Source organism: Propithecus coquereli, unplaced genomic scaffold (assembly GCF_000956105.1).
Source record: "Propithecus coquereli isolate 6110/MARCELLA unplaced genomic scaffold, Pcoq_1.0 Scaffold19, whole genome shotgun sequence".
Classification (NCBI taxonomy): domain Eukaryota; kingdom Metazoa; phylum Chordata; class Mammalia; order Primates; family Indriidae; genus Propithecus; species Propithecus coquereli.
In genome coordinates, this window is record NW_012143856.1 from 2,653,238 (window position 1) to 2,674,874 (window position 21,637).

At 38.1% G+C, this 21,637-nt stretch overlaps 1 protein-coding gene across 3 annotated transcripts in view; it reads left to right on the forward strand.

The window, feature by feature from the left end:
- The window catches only part of VEPH1 (ventricular zone expressed PH domain-containing 1), a 215,472-nt gene that overhangs the window by 82,568 nt on the left and 111,267 nt on the right, over positions 1-21,637 (forward strand). For all 3 annotated transcript variants that reach the window (XM_012642917.1, XM_012642919.1, XM_012642918.1), the window contains exon 7: positions 20,691-20,911. In XM_012642917.1, coding sequence (XP_012498371.1) covers positions 20,691-20,911 — 221 coding nt within the window. The remainder of the gene's footprint in view (positions 1-20,690; positions 20,912-21,637) is intronic.

Below are 21,637 nucleotides of genomic sequence, written 5' to 3' on the forward strand. Positions count from 1 at the left end.
CCCAGGAGTTTGAGGTCGCTGTGAGCTAGGCTGATGCCATGGCACTCTAGCCCGGGCAATAGAGTGAGACTCTGTCTCAAAAAAAAAAAAAAATAAATAGCCATACAGTATTTCTGTCACTATGGGAGGCCATGATGACTCACAGATCATTTCCAGGTATGTGGTGGGATCCAAAGCACATCTGTTGAATGAAGAATACAACTGGAAGGACCAAAGGACAGAAAAAGTTGCTTCTGGAGCAATTGATGAATTGTTGCCCTTGAGGTGCACCTTTCTGTCCAGTAAAGGTCACATCCAGTTCTTCGTAATGCCAGGATTACCCCACTTCTGTGGTATGCTGAGGTGCAGCAAATTCATAAATAAGAAATAGCATTTTATCAGATATGTCCTAAATGTAGCAAAAATACATGGTTTCTTTTGTCTTTCTTAAATAAAAGGATTGCAGTGGAGACCTCTCAGACAACACAGCAGAAATGACTCCCTAGTAGCTCCTATGGGTTCCTCAAACATACATCTGGATAATTCATATAAAGCACTTAGCACAGTGCCTGGCATATAAGTGTTTGATGAAATTTTAACTAAAAATAACAACAAAATAGCAGCAATATAATAAAAACATACATAGCTGGAGAGGGCCAATGAGAGAGGGAAAAATACAAATGGGATCCCACTTCCTTGCACGAAGTCTTCTGAAGGCTAAACTGCTGCCTGCAGGATACTATCTGAACTCCTTGGCTTGGCTCCAGCCTCCCTCTCTAACTTCAGCTCTTACATGCCCAGTCTGTTCCTGCCCCCTACATTCTGTCTACTCAGGATTTTACATCTTTCCCTGAACGCACCTTGCTTTGATGTATGTTATGATCTTCACAGCCTATTCTGTTTGGATAGTTTTTACCCTCTTATCTCTCCTGATGCAGCTCAAATCTTACCTACTCTGAGTTCTTCCCAGTCCCCTTAGCCAAAGTTAGTCACCACCTCCCACCCCCACTGCCATCTATACTCGCATATATGATCACTTTGGTCATACCTCAAATATCATACCAACTGTGCCATGTTGTAATTCGCGAGTTCAAGTCTATTTCTCCTCCATGAGTCTCTGAGCTTGCAAAGGAAAGAAATCACATCATATCCATCAGAATTTACCTGTGTGAAAGGAATGAATGAGTACTCAAAAGTATTGGTAATTGGAGGTTGGATTCTCACTTGAACTTTCATTCAGTTGTGTCTCTGCTACCTATTCTAGGTGGCATAATTATAACTTAGAGGGGAGAAGGAAATATCAATGTGGAGAGGGCTGTATACTTCTGCATCTATACAATTTATCTCTGATGTCTAGTAGGTGAAAGATGAGAATGAGGTTGACAGGGGAGTGTGGGCTCATTATCCAGAAAGCATATGATGAGGCCTGGCCATCCGAGATTCTAGTAGATCCTGGCTCCTAGTAGGTGACCTAAGTGAAAAGTGAAACCAAATGGATCATGAAAAGAAGTTTTCACATATGAGGCATCAGCAGGCAGCAAATTTGTTGAAGTACAGGTCCATGAAGGAACATTTACCACTGTAGAATGAGCAGTGATCACCACCTTGGCTATGTCTGTGCAAGATTCCATCACTTGAATGAATCGGCTTATGGTAGGGAGCATCCATCCAGTATAATATTCTGACTAAGAGTGTGGCCTTGGAGTCAGACTCAGCCACTTACCAGCTATGTGGACTTGAGCAAGTTCCATACCCCTTTTGACTCAGTTTCTTCATCTATAAAATGGAAATAGTAACATTATTCACCTCATAGGTTTCTTGTGAGGATTTACTGAGTTAAACCATGTAGAATAGTGTTTAGCAAATAGTAAACATTCAGTAAATGTCGACACTTTAATACTTTACTTATTGTTGCTTAAGGCTGTCTCATTGCATTTGTTCGTATGCAAGCTGAAACTTGACCCTAACAGACTGAAATTAAGAAAGATAGCAACTAGACAAATGGCTTACCTTGTCCCTGCTTCTGCAAGGAAAGTGGCTGAATGGATGGGTATATGTGGGACAAATCAAAATCAGGACAGACAGAATTGCAATGAGGCACCATAGAAAATTGCATGTATCATTAAAAGTGGAAAGCAGAACTGGCTGTACCTTTTTTCTTTTTTAGGAAATAATAGGTTTATGTTGATTTTTTTCTCAGGGTGGAATATATATCTGCTTTATATTAACATTACAGAACATCATTCCTGGGGGGAATAAAAATAACAAAAATAATAAAGCCCCATTTCATGAAATTTTATCATTTAAAATAGGCCTTTTTTCCTTGGGGCCCTGGAAGTACATTGCTTTCCATAAAGGGCAGGTGGTCTCCACCTCCCCACCTATAAAAACAGCTCAAATAGGTTTTCGGCAATTTTTTTTAAAAAAATTCTCATTAACTAAATCCGAAGTGGTTTAAGTTAAACCCAAGCCAGGTTGACATTTCTTGTCCACGGAAGACTGAAATAGAATGTTTGTTTCAATTTTAGAGGATTTCATTTGTTTCATTATTTTCTTCCCTCATTAGACTCTCTCAGCCATGTAAGTGGTCTCAGGCCACTTGTTAAGGTATTATAGCTATTATAGCCCTCTTTCCTAACACAGGTCAACATGGAAAATAGACCGTGTTAGGAATAGCTTTGATAATTTTAAGAGGCAGACTTGAATTCATGTGTCTGTCCACCTACTTAAGTCTCAAATAAATGAACTGAAACAAATTTTAATTTAATATCAAATTTACCTCACTTTAGGGCCTGGCTCATTAGAAAGCACATACTAGTGTGTAGCATGCACTCCATCACTGTGTTTTGTCCCCGCTCTGTGCAGACCCCACAAAGCAGCAGACTTAGTGGTGGAAACAGAGATGTGGTGCTTAAAAATGCACTTATAAATGATCTCATAGCACATGGAAGGATGCTATGGCCACTTGTTTTTCCTTAGCTGAAGACCAACAGCCTGCACCTGTGTAGAATCAACTGTGTGCCCCTGAGTGCAGCCGCTGCCATTGTGGGTGTTAAATCCTGTGCCCTCTGCCTTGTTTTTCTAACTGGCTGGAACATGCTGGCCAAGCACCAGGATGTATTTGTTACATCCTCTCTGGGCTCAGAGTCATGGAGACTTTTCAAGTAAAGAAGTGACACACATCTTGCCCAGGTCACATTTCTGTGACATCCGGCAAGCCTACAAAAACACTTTCAGGAGGAAAAGGAAAAGAATGACAAAGGGAACTGAGAGAACCATATTACTGTCCTCATCCTGACTGTTGAATAACATCCTGCGAAATGGGAGCTGGATGGATGATTTGCACATTTAACTTGCAAATCAAGACTGAAGAACATGGAGGCCATTCTACAAGAGGTACGACCTGTGACTTAAAAACCACAATTTCTCCAGGGATGATGAAGTTAGTTAAAACTTTGATAGGCTCAATGACTTTGGGGATTCATTTTCTCAATCCTTTGTTGGTTCCAGGTGGATTCTAGTTATTACTACAAAATTGTCATCAATTGGGGAAGATTTTTTTCTGAAATGAAAATAGCTTTATTTTTTTATATTGTAAAAAGTTTACATGCTAGTGTAAATATATAATACCAATAATAAACTTTTTACAAATTGTAAAGAAAACAAAAACAAATTTGGAGAATATACAACTCTATTTTCAAATAAGAATGCTGATATTGCATATCCTCCCACCACCAATGACATAGGGTTGAGTTGCTGATTTTTCCTGAGTATAAGACCCAGTGCCGGTGATGGGGACACAAAGAGGAGAAAGACATGTTCCCTGCCCTAGAGGAGTTCACAGTGAACAGGGGCAGGGGAGATGTACAGACAATTAGAATTTAATTTGGTGCTTGTTATTACTGACTTTTGAACTGGACCAAGAAGGAAAGAACTAGCCGTGTGTGTGGGAGATTTGGGAGTGTTATAAGTTTGGTTGTATGATGACAGGGTTATGTCACAGGATCAGGAGGAAGGTATCCATGGAGAGGTCACATCACATTCAATGGCCATCAGCTGGGAAAAGGGCTTCAGTCTTTTAGAAACCATGAAGATTTTCAAACGCCTGGAGCATAGGATGAATAATGGAGGGGAGGGAGAGATATGGGGCTGGACGGTGGACGGCGGCTAGATTGTGAAAACTCCTTATTGCTTCGCAGACAGTTCCTGCTTTCTACCTTCTCTCTCTCAAATGATTCATTACCAGGACCCAGGTGATCTTGGAAGAGTAGTTTGTTTCCCTTCGTAGTGGCAACAAGTAAATGTGATCCTATGTACTTCAGAGTTCCCAAGAAACTAAAGAGCTGGTAAAAGGACAAACAGTCCCCACAAATATTTGCAAGTGTACAGTAGTAAATAATGGTTACAAAAGTTACATGTTGCAACAATTTTCAACAATGTCTTGTAATTGTCAACTGTAATTTGGGCTGACTGACCAAACCCACAATTGGCAGTCCCACAACACTACAGCAGCATGTGCCGGGGTATCTGGCTGACCAGTCTCCCGTCAGGATCAGATCCTACAAATGGGCAGACCTGATCCCACAGATCTGATCTTCCTCTTTGCAGAGGTGGACCACCTGACATTCTTACACTGGTGGCTGTGAGGGAAGTAGGCACGTGCCTGGCCCAAGCAAGGCAGAAAATTGTACTGAGTGAGTGCCCTTTCTAGACAAGAGCTGAAGAAGTGAATGAATCCCAGATTCACCAGAAAGGACAACCGGGCAATTGGCAGCAGGTGGGCTGAAGAAGATGAAGTACTTGCTAATCCCAGCTCAAGTCCTGTGATTCTCTTAAGACTGTAGCAGCAGTCCTTGCCCTGCCCATGGCCCTGAAACCTAAATCACTTTAGTAAGAGCCAGCTACTTCCAACTACCAGCATCGCATTTCTTTGCCTTCTGATTTCCCCAACTTCACAAGCCATTCCGCTAATATACATGGCAGGACACGTAATTGAGGAATTAAAGCTCCCCCAAGCAGCCCTCAACCAGTGATGGGAGCTGATGTATAAATACTCCAACTCCCTTGCTCCTTGAATGAGATAAACTTTCCCGAAAATTTCCCAGGCTATTTTGTGAGCTGTTTGCCTTCTCTTTCTCACTCTTCTACTCCCCTACTGGTTTTCTGAAGTTTCCAAATAAACAATTTTCACTTAAATCATCTCAGATTCTGTCTGTTTCTGGGGAGCCCAATCCAAGGCAAAGGCATTTCTATGACCTCCCCAGACCATTGTGATCTGCCCTACTTTGAATATTTGGGAGGGTGTATCTGTAACATGGAGTTTAGCATCTGATTGTCTTCTGGTTGCATTTGCTTTCCACTCATTTAGTGCAGGAATGCACACATTACCAACCCACTACAAGCACTCTGAAGGAAGGAACCATACCGTACACCTCCTCATACCCTATGGCACTACCCATTCAAGTAATGGGTTCATAGCAGGTTGTCCACAGATACTCAACAACTATTATGTAGAGATTGGGACTTGACTGAACATCACTGTCTTTTTCTAGTAGATGGCATCTGATGACTTGGCAGGCTGTGTTTGAGGAGGGCCAGGAAAACTACAGATGTTGAGTTCTAGTCAACAGCTGTGGCTACTGATTTTCAGGATCTGTTGGTCTGTATCCTGTGTGTTGCCCAAACTGTGGTCCCCAGACCAGTAGCATTGGGGGTCTCCAAGAAATTTGAATCAGAATCTATAATTTAATGAGATCCTCAGGTGATGGGTGTGTGCATGAACGTGTAAGAAGCACTGCTCCTGAGGATTTAGACCCTAGAGGATTTATCTGCTATAGAACATCCCTGAGGGTCTGGACATGCCCACATATGTACATGTATGCATGATACATATATGTTTACAGACACACACGCAGCCATACCCCCATAGGTTTCTTTGCAATATCCATTTGTTTCAACAGAAATTATCAATAACCTTTAAAAATTTTTCATCTTTAGCAATGTCAGTATAAATAGGAGCCTAGAAAATATCAAACATTATTTATAATACAGCTTATGAACATTTATCACACACTTGCTAGGTGCAAGTCACTGTATGGAGTACAAAGTTAAATAAGATTCAACCCTTCTACTGACGAGAGGGGCTTTGCTTATTATTCACTTAGAAATGATCCTTCATTGGGCAAAAATTGTGATGCATTAACACTTCCTGTATAAAGAGTTCCTCACTTCATCTCCACTCATATAGAAAGGGGAAGGGTGTTCCTAATTAATGGTTTCATACAGAATATCATATGGGATATGTCCAAGATTTTCCTGTTGCTTAAGTTTTTATTTTTTTAATGGTACTTGATTTGTTATAGTTCAAGCAGGATTTGGAAGCATTCCCAAAACTCCCTGCAGCATTTGACACAGGGATGTGGTTACTATGATGTAAGGCTGTATTACAATTGTACTCTCAAAATACATATGAAGAGAGCACTTGCAAGTAAATGAATTTTGTTGCAAAGCATGACTGTACTGTTTTGGACTGGTATTTACATTTCAACCTTCTTCATTATTCATCCAAAAATTTAAGCTTGAATTTATTATGCAGTCAATAGGAGTTGGGGACTTGGTGCTGGTTTATATGGACAGCACTAAATCCCGTTAAGGAAAGATGTATCTGAGAGTTGGCTTATCAGCAATGGACCATCGCACTGAAATGTTCACACATTATAGTTGATAGTATTAACCAGAATGATTACTGTTACCTACATGAATACACGTAGGTAACATGTAAGAAATTAATACTGAGAAGGGTACCTTGACATCAGTTTATTTCTTGTTAAGTAATAAATATATCTAAAGTAAGTGAATAAATAGTTGTTATTATTTAAGATTAATGAATTTGAGATGAATGGGAAAAAAATGTTCCCAGAAATGTGGATGAGTAAATGGAAGTGATCTGGGTAGTTTCTTAACCTTCAGTGCTTTATAGAACCCATAAAGGTTCAAATATCTAGCAATTCATTCAGAAAAGTGGAAAATAAACTTCCCTAACTATCCCATATTATTGAAATCTTTACATACTAAGTATGGTTGATTTTAGAAATCCCTGGATTAGACTAAACTCCTACTCCTCTTCCTTTTACTGCTTTCTGCTTTAGAGGGCAAACTTCCTTCAGCTGTAGGCGTCATCCTCCTGTAATGAGGGTCTCTATCCATTTACATCTTCCTTTCTCCACCCAAAACACTTCCCAGAGCCTGCCTTCTCTATAATAGCTACACATTCTAAAGCACTGTTTGGCTATCAACTTCTCCTTCAGGAATAGTAAATACAAATCAAAGTGCGGGAGACTAGGGTAGTGATGTGGGGAAACAGTAAAAGCTACAAATGTTTTTTGAAAAAAAATATTTTGCCTTCCACCACCTTAGGAAGTGAGAATGACCTCAAAGACAAGATGCATGGATTTTAGTATCCCATGCTGTAGATACAATGGGTAGTGTAGTTACAATGAGGTGACGCATCTGTTCTTCTATTGAGAAATGGCAAGATTAAACCATGGGTTCATTCGAGATGTCAACACAACCCTCTCTGAAAATCCTAAACTGTTTTATTCTTTTTCTACTGTTTACATTAAGGTGAGATCACAAATGAGAGGAAAGCAATTTGGAGAGCAATTCTTTTCTCCAGGCAAGCATATTTCAAACCTTTTCTGTCAAGGGGCACCCTAGCCAGGCGTACTTCACAACTCCATCCTATTAGCTGAAATTTGTCTCCACTCATTCATTCACTCATTCACACATTCATTCCCTACTTACTTCCAGAAAGCAATTAAGGCAGTTCACAATAAAAACACAGTTGCCATGAGACCAAAAAAAAAAAAAAAAAAAAAATTAACCAAATGCAATATCCAGGAACTAAAAAAGGGAGTGTTGGAAGGATTGGTGGGTAAGTATCAGAGAAATTATATCATGCTTTCCTAGCTAAGGAAATCACCAATCCCAGGCAAGATTTACACTTTGCAAAATACATTTTTCCATTTCATTCTTCCCTGTAAGTAATGAAATAATACCCAAATTCTTCTGTCCAACTTATATTTGAGGAAGTACCTCTCAACTACCATGAATAAATCATTCTGGCCATTTATTTTTTTAAATTTTTTTTATTTTTTTTATTTTTGAGACAGAGTCTCACTGTGTTGCCCGGGGTAGAGTGCCGTGGCGTCAGCCTAGCTCACAGCAACCTCAAACTCCTGGGCTCAAGTGATCCTCCTGCCAGCCTCCTGAGTAGCTGGGAGTACAGGCATGCGCCACCATGCCCGGCTAGTTTTTTCTATATAGTTTTAGTTGTCCAATTAATTTCTTTCTCTTTTTAGTAGAGACAGGGTCTCGCTCTTGCTCAGGCTGGTTTCGAACTCCTGAGCTCAAACAATCCGCCCGCCTCGGCCTCCCAGAGAGCTAGGATTACAGGCGTGAGCCACCGTGCCCGGCCTAGGCCATTTATTTTTAAAATAAGTAGGTACAAAGAAAGATAGGCGCCTTGCATCTATATAATGAGTAAATTATGTCATGTAATGAGTAAATCATGGAAAGTTCAATTGTAGCTGATGTGTAGTTCATCTGAGTTAAATCTTACCACACCGTTTCTTTTTCTAATGAGCAAAAAACACACTTTTTCCTGGCAAAAGGTTCAAATACATTCTCTCTTTCTTTCTTTTTTCTTTTTCTTTCTTTTCTTTCTCTTTTTGGACCCATAACAAACATCTTTCTTCAAAATGGTTTCTAAGATTGGGCTAGAAGTCCTGTAGTTACTTGTTTCTTTCACTCAGTGATTACAACACATTTGCTAACCAAATATTGTATAATTAAAGATGGGCTGCTTCTTGGAGTTCTCTAGAAATTTTTCAATGCTAAAGTCCCCAGCGGTCTTTCAAAAAGTTTGTTTAATTGAAGCAAAAGAAATAGTGGAACCATTGTTCAGGATAATCAATGAGAGGTCATTTACATGGGGGACCATGGCATAGTGGAAGAAGAAATTCTGGCTCAGTGCAATTCATTCTGGGTCCCTTGAGCCCACACAAAAGATTTACCTTTAAGAGGCTAAGTTCCCAAGCCCCTAGTTTTTAAAGAGTAAGTCCAAACTACAGAACTCTAAATCTTTTGTCAATCCACAAAATAACACTATTTTTGAAGCTCAAATTAGATAGAATTCTACAAGCTTTAAGATTCGTAAGTATTTGGGGATCAATGCAATGAAAAGATGCTGGAAAATAAACCCTCAGCACAAATGGAGAAGGATTTGGGTTTTAAAACATAAATGTGGCCACACTGAATGCTATTTGGGAAAAATACTTTAAATTAAAAAAATTTATTTGATAGCAGACCATGTCAAGTTTTCTGCTTTTTAAAAAAATCAATCAAACTAAAGACACAATTTATTTGGTTACATTATTGTCCCAAATAGCATAGGCATGAAGTTAAGCCTCCTCTCATATCCTCTGATTTCTATTTTAAATCCTAAATCAATTTCATTCAAACATCTTTTTGAGGAAGATATAGTAAGTTCTACACTTAAATAAACCCAAGCCATAATAGCTTTATAAATACAAAAATTATCATCATTTTTTTCACAAGAATAAGTTTACTTTGGGCCAAATGCATAGTGTTGAACTGAGTCCAATTTGTCTTTAATTTTTGCCATGTTACAAAATTTGAGGTTCATACAAAACAAAGGATACATCTGTTTTTATCAACTGTTTCTTAACTTTTATTACTGGCATTTATTTTTAAGAATTGTTTTGCCCAGACAGCATTGTTTTACTAAGCATGATTTATTACTCTCCCTTGTGCCCACAGAAACTATGATTTAGTTCCTGAAAACTGAATCAAAAATAATAAAGAATGGGAACTTATTCCCTTTACATGTGACTGAATGAACATTTAAAATATGTAAATATGTTTAAATTCTAATAGAGTTTTTTATCAATGCATAGAAAAATGTATTCAATTACTCAAAACTGATATACAGAAAAATTGAGACATTTATCCTTTGAGGACAAAAGAAAGAATTGAAGAATGTGGCTTTTCAGAATGTTATTCTAAAAATCAGCTCAAAGTTGGAGAATTATCTACCTAAGAAAGATAATAACAAAGTTTTTCTTTATTCTCAGCTTTCTTTCAGAAAAGAAAGATTTCGGGCAACTTGCCTTTTCAATGTTCTGTTAAAAACATTATTGAGTATTAGTTTTAGAAAATGATAGACTAGCATTTGATGTCTACTTTCCTTGCCATCATTTGTGTATATTTTTAAGGCTAGAATAGCATATCCTTGTCTGGGTGGCATAATTTTAAAGAATGAAATTTATTAATTATGCAATTATCTTGAAACTTATAGATTCCTAGATAGCTTGACCTTTACTGGCTTGCTTACTTGAATAACAGCAACTTTTTGCAGAATTGAAATTGTTATAATATTTTTACTCTATAAACAGGAAAAAGTTGAAAAAGACTACGGAATGATTGCAAAGAGAAAAAGATCTAGATATCTATTAATAATGAGCTAAAATTGGGTTCAGATCACTACGAAAATTTTAAGTCATATAGTGTTTTGATGCAATCATGTAACTTTTTTAAAAAAGGAAATTGGATTTCTCAGTAAAATATTGAGCATATTTCACTTCTAGGTAAACTGTTTTTTGCAAGTTATCAATACACTGGCCCACATTTGTTTAAACTGAGTTGGTTTGGGGGTTTTGGACATTTCTAGAATTTCCAAACTGTTATTAATTCACAAAATAAATTAACAGGGAAAAATTAATGGTCTATATAGCTTCTGAGATGGCTTGTTTTAGTTTTTGTGGTAATTCAAATATTTCTGCATTCGCATTTAGAATTTTTGACACTTAAGTAATAATAATAGCTAACTTTTATGTAGCATTTATATGCCAGGCATTGTTCTGAATGCTTCGTGTTTTTAATTCATTGAATCCTCACAACCACTCTATGAAGCAGGTACCATGCTTAACCCATTTTATAAACTGAGCCCATGAAGAGTGAGAGAAACTTGCCCAAAGTCCATGTCTGGTTAGTCACAGTGCCAGCTTCAAACTCTGAAGGAGCTTCAGAGCCCACTCTGTAAACCACCACACTACTGCATTCACCTGCTCAAACAATGTACAACTGTGAGGACAATACATGGTACCACCACCTTTGCATTATCTGAAAGTAAAATTTTCCATGTTAACATTTTTCCAAAGAAAATATTTCACGTATACTGACAATTTGAACAGTCAACAGTCTCCTTGCTAGTCCTTTATTTACCACCTCTACTTTGCACGCAGTAAATAAAGCTTCTTGAAACCCAAATACCTAATCACATCTCTTTTACAAGGGAAGATTTTAGGCTGTAGAACTATTTAAGCTGTTACTGGAAAACGTCTGAGAAAGCTATGAATCTCCAGCATGGGTGCAGTTCAGTAGGCCTGAGCGTGGCTGGGAACCTTAACACACTGCTCAGACAGACCAGCTGAATCCAATAGGAGAGCCGGGTTAGCAGGATTTGGTGGCTTGGTCTTAGTTACGGTTCTGGATCTTCTAAAGAAAGTGGCTCTAAACCCATCAGTCAATGAGAATATTAAAATTTTATTTTAGAGGTTAATATCTCAAACTCTGAACAAACAACTGAATAGGAGGTCCCAAAACTGTTCCAGTATAATAGGACAAAGAATTATATACCTCCAGTGGGTAGAAATTTACCTCTCCCAGAGTGATTTCCACTGGTTAAAAATGGCTTTTAAAACTTGATATAGGTTTCTCTGCAAGGGAGGAATAGGGAGGAAGGAAGGGAGATGGGAGAGGGAAGGGCTCACAGATGCCATCAATACTTCTGTTTCATTACTTACATATATTTATGTACATTCTTTCATATATATACGCCATAGTGTCAAAAAAATAGAATCATTGAACATCTACTCTGTGCTGGATAGTATGCCTGGCCTTGATAACAATAATCTTTATAATGAAACATGCAGGCTCTACCAAGTGACTTACTTTTTTAATCCATTGATATTTCTGGCATCATCTTATCATATTAAAAATAACATTATAATAATAATTATTGCTATCATTGTTTAATCACCAACTCTATGCCAAATTCTTTACAGTTATTATTTCATCATTCTTTACAACAACATCATGAAGTATTTATGTCCAATGAGTTTTGTAATAGCATAATGAACAAAATCTGGTTCAGCAATAAGAATATTTATTAACTCATATAACAAGAAGCCTGGAAACCATGATCTTCCAAGGTTCGTTCGGTTCTATAATGTCATCAAGAGGCTTTGATGATAAGGCTCTTTTCATTCTCTCTCCACTGTGCTCAGTATATTTGAATTAGCCGTGTAAACATGCCCCCTCACACTTGCAGGTGACTGCCCCAGACGCAGGTAGGCCATGTAGATACAACAATGTCTGATTAAGGAAAAGGGATGTATCCCTCCTTCTCTTTTTATTTTGGGAAAAAAACATTTCCCAGCAGTGTCCCACTCCAGAAAACTTCACCTCAAGTCCAATTGCCCATCCCTAGTTGCAAAGGAGCCTGAGAAATTGAATAGCTGTCACTTTTACTTTATGGTAGGATGGGGGTTCTACCAACAGAAAAAAGTGGCAATCAAATGTATCTTTGAACTTCTACCTTTGCTACCTCCAGTTTATAGGCTCAAAATAGTTAAATAGGATGCTCCAAGTTTTACAGCTAATTAAGGACAGAGGTAGAAATCATCCCAAGTTTGTCTCAATATAAAGCCAGCCATACCAAAAGAAAAAAACACCTATTGGTACAGCTATCCCTAAAACAAGGTAGGAAGATCAAAATTCCTTCTTTGCTGACAGGCATTAGATTTCACCACCCTCACAGTTCCAGAGCTGTGTCCAGGACTGCTGTGGGCGTTGGTGGAAATTTCCAATAGCAATAGACATTACTCCATGTCACGAAATGTACCAGGCACTGGAAGTACAAAGATGAACATGGCATGGTCCAGCCTTTGAGGGGCACACTGAAGAAAGAGAGTCAACTTGACACAAAAATTCCAGGCAAGGATGTGAGGCCTCTGATGAAGACACGGCCAGAGGTCTGAGGAACACAGAGAAAGGAGCAACCAACTTTGGCTGGGAGAGTCGGGGGTGTTTGCACAGAAGAAGTGACATTAGAATTGGTTTAAAAATGCTTATAGGAGTTTTATTAAGATTCTCCAGAGAAATAAAATCAATGGGAGAGGATATAGATTTGCCCTTCCTCTGCCTTTGCTCTATCTGGGCCCTCAATGGATTGGATGATGCCAGCCCACATTGGTGAGTGTGGATCTTCTTTACTAAGTTATTGTTCAAATAACTCTCTTCTGTAAACACCCTCACAGACACAGCCAGAAATAATATTTTACCAGCTATCTCAGTATCCCTTAACCCAGTCAAGTTTACACATAAAATTAACTGTCACAGGAGAGTACAGGGAAGGGAAGGAGAGGGAGGTCTTCCAGTAGCCAAAGGTCTGCTCTAATGGAAACCAAGTTGTTAATGGAGGGAGGGAAAGAGAAAAATACTTTAGTGCTATTCTTTTAAAAATGGTCACAAATAACCAGGTCACAACCAGCTCCTAAAATGAAACAGATTTCAATGTCTCCAATTAATACCACTTCAAAAATGTCTTACCAAGCATATCAGATTCCATTAAAAAAGGATTAGCAAATAAGTTTCTCCTTTGACTTTCTCATAATTACAATTCTCCTTCAGGCATCGTTCATTGTTTTCAAACCAATGGATCTCTTCTTTTAAAAGATGACATTATTCAAACATCTTTTTTTTGCCCTTTTACTGGGAGAACCAAGAAAGAACAATAAAAGGATTTCAGCATATGCCATTGCTAACCACACTTTTCGTATTCTGCTGTAAACAACTGAGTCGTAAATGAAAAGCAAATAGTTGTCTCAAGTCTTCAATCTGCACACACAAGTTAGGTCACAGCTACAGAACAATCTGTAATGGGGAGAAGAGTTAATATGTGGATGGAAAATAGCACTTGCATTTATAGTGACTTGCTAATGAAAGAAAGTTCCAATTAGTGTGAAGGCAATAAGATTTGCTGATAGTGGGAAGTACAGGGAAAGACAAACTGGAGGATATGCTGGTCATCTAAACTCGAACACAATTTTCATTTGACCTCAGTAAAGGTGACATTGTATTTCTCCAGGCACAATTGCAATGACTTCATAGAAAATCATGTCTTAATAGCAGAACATCTTTTTCCTTTTGTAGAAGATCTACAAAGATCTGAGATCCATTGATCAATTGGTCTATCTACCTACTCATCTCTATCTATCTATCTATCTCAGTGGTTTCATATTTTCAAATTCACCTTCTTGCTAAACTGTCTTTGTGACCCTGAATCAATACTCATAGAGCTTTCATGGTCATTCGTAGACATGTGCAAAGTAGCAAAACATTTTAGTTGTTCCCAGCTAAGGTCGAACAAGGCAGTGCTCTGCCTTCTTGTTTCAGCTCTCACACTGTAAATAATTGTCTATTCTTTTCATGGCCTATTTAGTGCCTTTTTTTGTAGTGATTTCACTGTTTAAAGTGTCCCCAAGTGTAATGCTGAAGTGCTCCCTAGTGTTCCTAAGCATGAGAAGATGTGATATGCCTTATAGAGAAAATACATGTGTTAGATAAGCTTTGCTCAGGCATGAGTTACACTGCTGTTGCCAGGGAGTACAATTTTAATGAATCAATAATATATATTAAACAAGATGTATTTAAGCAGAAATACATATTTTTTTAAAAAGTTACGTATTGATCAGTTGATGAAAATGTTGTGACCAGAGGCTTGCAGTGAACTTAACCCTGCATTTCTCCTAGAAGCAATACTTCAGTACTGTCCCATTCAGTGTTTGTGGTAACTTGATAGAATATAGCTACCACAAATAACGAGAATTGAATGTACATGTAAATATATTACATATACATTCATCCAGTTGTCCCTTGGTATCCAAGGGGGATTGGTTCCTGGATTCCCAAGGATACCAAAATTTGAGGATGCTCCAGCCCCTTATATAAAATGGTATAGTATTTGCGTAACCTACAGACATCATCTCCCACACTTTAAATCATCTGTAGATTACTTATAACACCTAATACAATGTAAATGCTACATAAATAGTTGTTATACTATATTGGTTTTTTGTTTGTAGTATCTTTTATTGTTGTATTGTTATTTTTATTGCTTTTTCCTGAATATTTTTGATCTATAGTTAGTTGAATCTGTGGATGCAGAGCCCAAGGATGTGGACGGCTGACCGTTTGTATACACAGAAGTATATATAGTGATCATATTCACCTGCAATGTGAGTCTGTTAAGCAGAGACCTCTGAGCTGAGATAATTTCCTATCTGTCCACGGACCCCAGAATAGGGTGACCAGCTGTCCTGATTTGCCCATGATAGAGGAGTCTCCTGGGACAAGGCAGTTTTAGGGCTAAAACTGGGAAAATCTCAGGGCAAACAGAAAGAGTTGGTCCCCCTACTCCAGAATTTCTTGCAGCCAAAGAAGAATTGGGGTGGGAGGAGGCAGCAGTACAAACCCTCTAACTCTTGGTCTGGGGCTAGCAACCCACGCCCAGTCATTAGGAATGGGCCTTCCATGGAATAAATATACCTCCAAGTAGTTGAGTACCACAGGCCACATTCAGGCTTCTAAGAAAATCCTGGGGTCACCCTGGTTAAGTTCCATTGAAAAAGCGTTAAAAATAAGTTCATTTGCTTTACATTTTTAACGGCCTCTAAAGTGTATCTCTCGTGTGTGCAGAGACTTCAGAGAGTTGAACTATGAAGAAAGATAATGTTTACATCAAGAATAACAGATGCCCAGAAAATAAAATATTTTTATTCAGGCAACCAAATATATAATTTTCATTACTTTTGGGAATTGATAAAGGATAGGGGAGAGAAAAATGTGGACTATAGGACCAAATCCACATTTCCTAAATTAGCAAATTCTCGAATTTTGGGAGATTTAGGACTCTACATAGACCAATGGTTCTCAACCCTGGCTACACATTAGAATCATCTGGGAGGTTTAAAAGTTCCTATCCCTGGATTCTGCCTATTTCAGTGAAATGAAATAGGAATTGGGAAGCGGGGGGGAGGGGGTTATTGGGCATTAGAATTGTTCTAGCAGCTTCCCAGGTGATTCCAATGTGCAACCAGGGCTAAGAACCACTCACAAGGAGGATGGCGTTGAGAAAGGGTCTTAGGCAGCTTCTCGGGTCAGCAGGGAAGAGTGCTGTAATCAACGGATGATGCCTGCCATGGGTGGAGGAAAGCAGGGGGGCTGCAGAGACACTAAATGGTCTTGTATTTTAAGAAAAAGCACTTGTGTTATTGGCCTACCAGCTAAAGTAACCACTTTTTTCATGGAACAGTTTTTACTTGAAATAATGTCTGACAAACAACCTATGATTATTTGGTTTTGGCAATTTGGTAGAAATTATCTGGGAAATGAAGTAAGCCTTTCACTTCAAGCAAAACTACTGATATTAGTATTTGTTGCCAATGATACAATTTGAGCTTACAAGTGAAAATTAGAATTTTGGAGAATCTGCATCCACCACTGTAAACTTGGCAGTTTCCTAAGACTTAAAAGACTTTTCTAATGAGATCATAATGAATGCAATGTTTTTGATATTATATAATTAACTTTTGGAAGATACGTCTAACTCACTGAACCAGTATTTTCCCAATGACCAATGCTTAATGTTACAAAATCATGCATGGGTAAAAGATCTATTCAAAGTGTAAAACAGACGAGTGGATTTTAATGTAATAGGATACAAAAATTTAATGTTGCATATTGCAACTGACCTTTAAGAAACTACTGCTTGTTGAGTTTTGGTATAAGGTCCAAGAAGAATATTTACAATTATCAAGGCTATTTTGAAAATAGCCCCCCTTTTCCCAGCTACATATCTTTATAAGACCAGATTTAACAGATCAAAAACAGATATGAGAATCCAGATGTTGTCCATTAAGTTGTTACTGAAGAAATTTGCAAAAATGCAGAGGAATACCATTTTTCTCACTATGTTTTTTGTTTTTGAAAATGTTATTTTTCATGGAAATATGTTTATTTAATTTTTCAGTTTTAATTTTCAATATGATAAATAAAAATATATATAACCCAGAAAACAAAAACTTTTTGGAGTCTTCAAGAATTTTTAAGAGGGTTAAGGGGTCCTGAAACCAAAAGGTTTGAGAAACCTGATCTATTTTGTATTTATAGAGTATTTATGATGTTTAAATAACTAAATTAAAAATACCTAAATGAAAAGGACCACATCATTCTAATGTCATTGCTAACTATACTTTTCGTATTCTGCTGTAAACAACTGAGTTGTAAACGAAAAGCAAATCGTTGTCCCAAGTCTTCAATCTGCACACCCAAGATAGGTCACAGCTGCAAAACAATCTGTAATGGGGAGAAGATGAATGAGTTGCAGAAAAAAAAAAATGGAACATATGTGCATGGGTGGGAGAGGCTGGCGGCATAGCCAGCGACGGTACAGATTTAGACAGAGAGGGCAGATGTGACCTTAAGCCTTGAGCAAGTTGCCCTCCTCTCCATGCCCAGTTTTCTCCTTGTAAAATGACAACGATCCTAGTACTGACCTCATAGTATTATTTGGAGGATTATGTGATTAAATACCTTACAAGTATATAGAATAAACTTGGCATTCGGACTAAGTGTTCTCTATGGGTCAGAAGGGATAGGGTCAGGCCCACAATTAAGGCACACAGGTGCTGCAGACCCTATTCCCACAGTGGACGACTAAAAGCAGAAAAATGCAGTCACTAGCCTCCAGAGACAAAATATTACCGAGCCGAGAAAGAAATCAGGATCTCCTAACCCCCTTCTTGCCCGAATATCAACTTTCTAATCCAAAATCACATCTGTTACCCCTGTGAGGTACGTGGATGTGCTCCAGAGTTTCAGAACAAACGATGTGAGGTTGGCTTGGTTTCATACTTTACTTCCAGGCAGTTATAATTTTTCTTGTTCCTGCCCTGTGATTGATATTCCCTTCAGCTCAGTTTGGCTGCCAGAAGATCATTCAGAATTATGTTGATTTCAGCAAATCTCCACACAGCCACCTAATTCACCTTTTAGAAGGCATATGCTTTAAAGAAGGGGCTTGCTAATTTTTATAGTGAGAAGGATTCTTTATGAAACCTTGGGAACACTTATTGGATAAGCAAATGAAGTGTTTGTGAAATAGCTTTTAAAAATGCTAAAGAAGAATCTGACTCTAAAGGTGAGGAAGTTACCTGAAATTTGAAATTACATTTTCAGTAGGACAAATAATAGATAAAATGCCACATCTCGTGTGTCCCTGTTCCTATATCTTCCTGCCTCCCTGTATCAAGCAGAATGAATTTTACTATAACTGTTTTCTAAGGTTACTGAGTACTCTGGGTTTAGATTCCAAAACCTTGCAGAATTCAAATGTTACCTTCTCTCTGAGATGTGACCTGACCACACTGTTTAACACTGACAACCCCCCAACTCCCCCTTCTGCTTCATTTTCCTTTGAGGCACATTTCTCCATCCAACACACTATATATCTTACATAGGTATTTTGTTTATTTTCTCTCTGCCTTATTATGATGGCAGAGATTTTTGTCCTTTTTCTTCAGTGCAGTGTTCCTAACTTTTAGAATGGGGCCTGGCATATGATAGGGACCCCCCACATCCAGCTTTTCCCTTTAAATGGGGAATAGAAAATGCCCCTGTGGTGCATTGCATACTGTAAATTCACGCATAGAGCCCTTGTATGAATAAATGAGTCTATATTACAAAAAAAACTCTTGGATCCAAGAACATTTAAGTGTCATTCTGCAATCTGGCAATTGTATGAGCCAAAATATGAAACAGGGGCTGCCAGGAATATGTGCCAATGGTCTTTATTTTTCATTCATTTAATATTGTTATCCTTTAATAAATAAATACCTTCAGCTTCAAGTAGCTGTCCAGCTTATGGAAGCACAAGCCTCTGTCCCACACACCCATAGAGCTCTGTGCCCTAGTGGGGCTTAAAAAATAATCAAAGCCTTGATTGGCAGATGTACCCCACTTTCCCCAAAAGTGTGTTCCAGTGCAACTGTACATGGAGTCTTCAAAAATTAAGTATTAAAGACTAGGGGACTTCACTACCCAAATCTCTTCTATAGTAAACATTTCTTGTAAAGCACAGAATTCCTTTGCAACTACATACTTTATTTATAAGTTCATATTTTGACACATAAGATTTGCTTAAATCAGTGAATTGAGACACACACACTGGATGCAAAATCTACAGGCTCAAGTCCGTGCCAGGTTGATGACTGATGAATGAGAAGTAGCCCCTTCAGGACACTTGACTGACACGTGTAAACATTAGGGAATTAAATGAAAGGAGGAATCATGAGTCCCTTAAAGGTGTTCCACCTTTGCCCTCTAGAGTCTAGCACATGCATATTATAGGCATGCAGTATCTATTTGGTGATTGAATAAAAGCATGGGTAAGCAAATAATCAAATGCAATTAAGTACTAAACACGATTTTTAAAAGAGTCTACAGTGCAGTGAAAATTCACACAGAATTCCCTTGAAGGAAATTAAACTTCAAATGCTAGAACAAAGGGTAAATAATAATTCCTAACTAGAATAATAATTTCAACCCATGTACCAATCAGTCAGAAGGACTTTGAGCAGCAACCACCAATACATACTTATTTATAATTATACATATGTTCCATAATACTAACATTATAAAAAATTTTAACATACACAAGAAATAAGACTTTAAAAGAGAAGTTAAAGATGAAATAAGCCATACTTTAAATTGTTATCTTTAAATTAATGGTATATCATTACTTCCATTGGGTACAAATCTACGTTTCAAATAACCTTCTTGATAATTTTGAATTTGTTTTGGCTAACTTCTAGTCATGTTGGATTAGATCACGTTACCTCCCTATGTGGCTAATGAGGAGATTTAATAGGTGTAAGAGATGTGTCAGCTGAGCCATTTTCTTGTTATTTCCTCATGCTTACATTATTCATAGTGTCCTTAATCTTCAATTTTTCTGAAGAAACTTATTTAAGTTACTCATGAGAGTTAAGTTGGTTAAAGCTAGATAATATAATTGGCCAAGCACATAAAAACTGTCATGTTTTGAAAGATGTTTAAAGTGAACAAAGGAGCAAGAATACCTGTGGAAAGGAAGTAAACTGTACACACCAGTGGGATATGTGGCCATCTGACAGACAGACAAATTGAGGGAGCTAGGGTCAAGGCTCACTTTGAGACTGTTGACCACACCTGTGCCATGCAGGTGGAGTCAGTGATTCGCATAGTTGGGAAGAGGGGATGTGTGGGGTCAGATCATTGATGGTGCTTGAGAGGTTTTGACCTGGAAAGATAGGCTAATGGGAATATTTGTATATTAGTTTATCCTGTAAATCAGGAACAAATTTAAAATCTCAAAGAAACAGATTAAGAGGAATGATGAATGAAACTTATGATTTAGCTTCAGCTAGCTCCCTAAGTCAACTCCCTAATAGAATTGTCATCTGCTGGTCATGGAACTACTTGGATTTTCTTTTAAAATATAGACCTGTTTTCTTCATTGTTCTTGGCAGGAAAGAGCCAGGAGCTGCCTGGTGTACCTAGTGAGCCAGTTGGCCAACATGGAGCATTCATTTCATCATATTCTCCTGCTGGAGATTAAGAGCATCACCGACACCTTCTCCTCCATCCTGGGCCCTCAGAGCAGAGACATCTTCCGCATGAGCAACAGCTTCACCGCCATTGCCAAACTCCTTACCCGACAACTGGAAAATGCCAAGGCTGGTAGTGGCAGGTGAGCAGCAGTTCCTTGCAATTCAGGAAGTTGTTGAGAACACATGGAGGTAGAGCACAGACAGCTAAGCTTTCCTTTATAGGTGTGAAAGTTCCCAAGGAAAGCCACACTCACTATCTCAACAGAGAATAATGTCTGAATAAATTATGGTACTTGCCAAAATTTTTTTTCTAAATCTGTGTAAATCAGAATGTAACCAAAAAAAAAAAAAAATCAAAAAAGTGCACAAAATATGGTAAAGGAATAAGAATGTAATACAAATAATAATGTTTTATAACATATATTTACTCAACAAGCATTTAACAATTTAAGTTGTTAGACTGAACAATTTAACAAAGTTTACTATGTGCCAGGGAGCTAGACAAAGAGAGAGATAAAACATGTTCCTTGTGCTCAAGAAGCTCACTGTCTAGTAGAAGAGATAGATATTTAAGTGCATAATTAGAGAATGGCAGGAAGATTATGCTAATCAAGATGGATTCAAAGAGTTTGAGGTGGGGTATCTACTGCTCTTCTATATGGAAGGAAGGAGGGTGGGAAGCTGGGATCAGGAAAGGTTTCCCAGAAGAGGTGATATTTTGAACCAGGTATTGAAAGATGACCGAATTGCACCAGGCTGTCTTTTGGGCAGTGTGTACCAACACACTTTCTGGAAACAGAAGTGATTTTGTTTGACTAGGGTATATGTTACAAGGAAAACAACATCAGGAGATGCTGATGAAGTGG